Consider the following 1,774-nt stretch of genomic DNA (forward strand, 5'->3'; position numbering starts at 1 on the left):
CCCCACAGGAGCGCACGCACACATGCACGCGCACGCGCACGCGCATGAGCGCGCGCGCGCGCGCACACACACACACACACACACACACACACACACACACACACACACACACACACGCACGCACGCACGCACACACACATACATCAAGCCCCCTCACCAGCGCCAGCAGCTGCCTCTGGCTGACCCCCAGGTCCATGTCCAGCGCGGCTGCCCCCTCCCATAGCCGCTCCAGGTGCTGCGCAGCAAACACCACCACGCCGCGGTGGACCCGCAGCCCCTCCCACACGCCTGCGCACAGGTCGGCGGCAGTGCGGCCTCGTGGTGGGACCAGGGTAGCGCCAGTGTGCCTGTGTTGCTGCACTACACGGCGGCCCCAGGGCAACGGCCTGTCACGTGCAGGTTGGGCGGGGTCCTGCATCCCGCATGCCCCACCCCTGCTGCTGCTGCTGCTGCTGCTGCTGTTGTTGGTTCGAAGGGCGCACCGTCCCCCAGCATGAACCCGCTGTCCAGCACAGAGACCTTGGCCTGGGGGCGGGTTGGGTGGGGTGGGGCGGGGCAGGTTTGAAGGAGGCGGCTGGCAGTAAAATCTCGGCAGAGCGGTGGACTGCTGGATGCTTGGCCCTCAACTGATCCTGGCAACACGCCCGTGTACACCTAACCAGACACATCCCATTCCCATCAGGAATGTGGCTGGTGGTGGCACCACCACCATCGACCGCACCACCGGCTGCCGCTGGGCCCCTGGCAACCCCAATAGCCACACAAAAACGAAGGATGCCAACCCTAGCACACACACAGACCTGTGGCCGCCACAGCAGGTCGAAGGAGTCCAGCACGCCGTCCCTCACGCCCACCAGCACGTCCGCGTTGCGCGCGTCACCCGCGTGGGCGTGAGAACCCCCGCTCACACCCCCCACCGCCTTGTCCCCCGCTGCCGCGCCCCCGCCGCCGCCGCCGCCGCCGCCCGCGCCCGCGCCCGCGGGCGGGGCGGAGCCGCTGATGGAGGCGCTGCGGTTCGGTGGCCCCGGGGCAGCCAGCTGCAGCGGCGCGGCGGGGCCGGGCGCTGCGTCCGGGCGCAGGGCGTGCGCGCGCAGCAGCTCGAATGACGCCCAGCACTCTGCCAGCAGTGGCTTGAGCCTGTCTGGCAGGGGCTCCCTGGTGTCACGGTACACGGGGTCAAAGCCTTTGGGCGAGGGGGTGAGGGTGTGGATGACAGGTTTGGTGGTGGGGTGAGGGAGAGGGTACATGGTGACGGGGGAGGTGGGGGCGGGGCAAAGGGGGAAGGGGCGCCATGTGGGGTAAGGGTGGGCGTGTGTGTGTGTGCAAGTCAAACAAGACTGTCAATACGCGTGTGAGTGTGGTGGTGTATTGCAGGCAGGTTGGGGGAGGGGTGGCTGTCACGAGATCCGTCCAAGCAGCCTAAACTCCGCCACAGAGACGGCCCCGGCTGCCCCCCGCAGAGACGGCAACGCAGCCGCACCTGTCCACACTGCCGCGCCCTGACGAGCGCGTTCGGGGCAAACGCCCCCGCACCGGCCTCGCACCCCGCACCACCCTTGACGCTGCGTCGCCGTCACCCCGCAGCCACACACCCACTCCTCACCCGTGCTCTTGTGGCTGCTGCTGTACCACCAGGGCGCCCACACCCCGTCGTAGGGCTTCGGCCCCGGGGCCCAGTGCAGCATGGAGGGCTGCCAGGACAGGTCCAGGGCGGAGCACAGCGCCCTCAGCACGGCCTCGGGTGACCTCACCAGGTCGTCACTCAGGATCACCA

General features: G+C 69.1%; 1 protein-coding gene across 1 annotated transcript in view; it reads right to left on the minus strand.

The window, feature by feature from the left end:
* MNEG_14696 (branched-chain amino acidaminotransferase) overlaps nt 1–1,247 on the minus strand; it is a gene marked incomplete at both ends in the record, with an annotated part of 3,938 nt that extends 2,691 nt beyond the window's left edge. The window contains 3 exons of the mRNA XM_014036832.1: nt 158–288; nt 483–525; nt 801–1,247. Of these exons, the coding sequence (XP_013892286.1) occupies nt 158–288; nt 483–525; nt 801–1,247 (621 nt within the window). The remainder of the gene's footprint in view (nt 1–157; nt 289–482; nt 526–800) is intronic.
* Between the last annotated feature and the right edge of the window lie 527 nt (nt 1,248–1,774).

This window comes from Monoraphidium neglectum, assembly GCF_000611645.1.
Source record: "Monoraphidium neglectum strain SAG 48.87 unplaced genomic scaffold scaffold04692, whole genome shotgun sequence".
Taxonomy (NCBI): Eukaryota; Viridiplantae; Chlorophyta; class Chlorophyceae; order Sphaeropleales; family Selenastraceae; genus Monoraphidium; species Monoraphidium neglectum.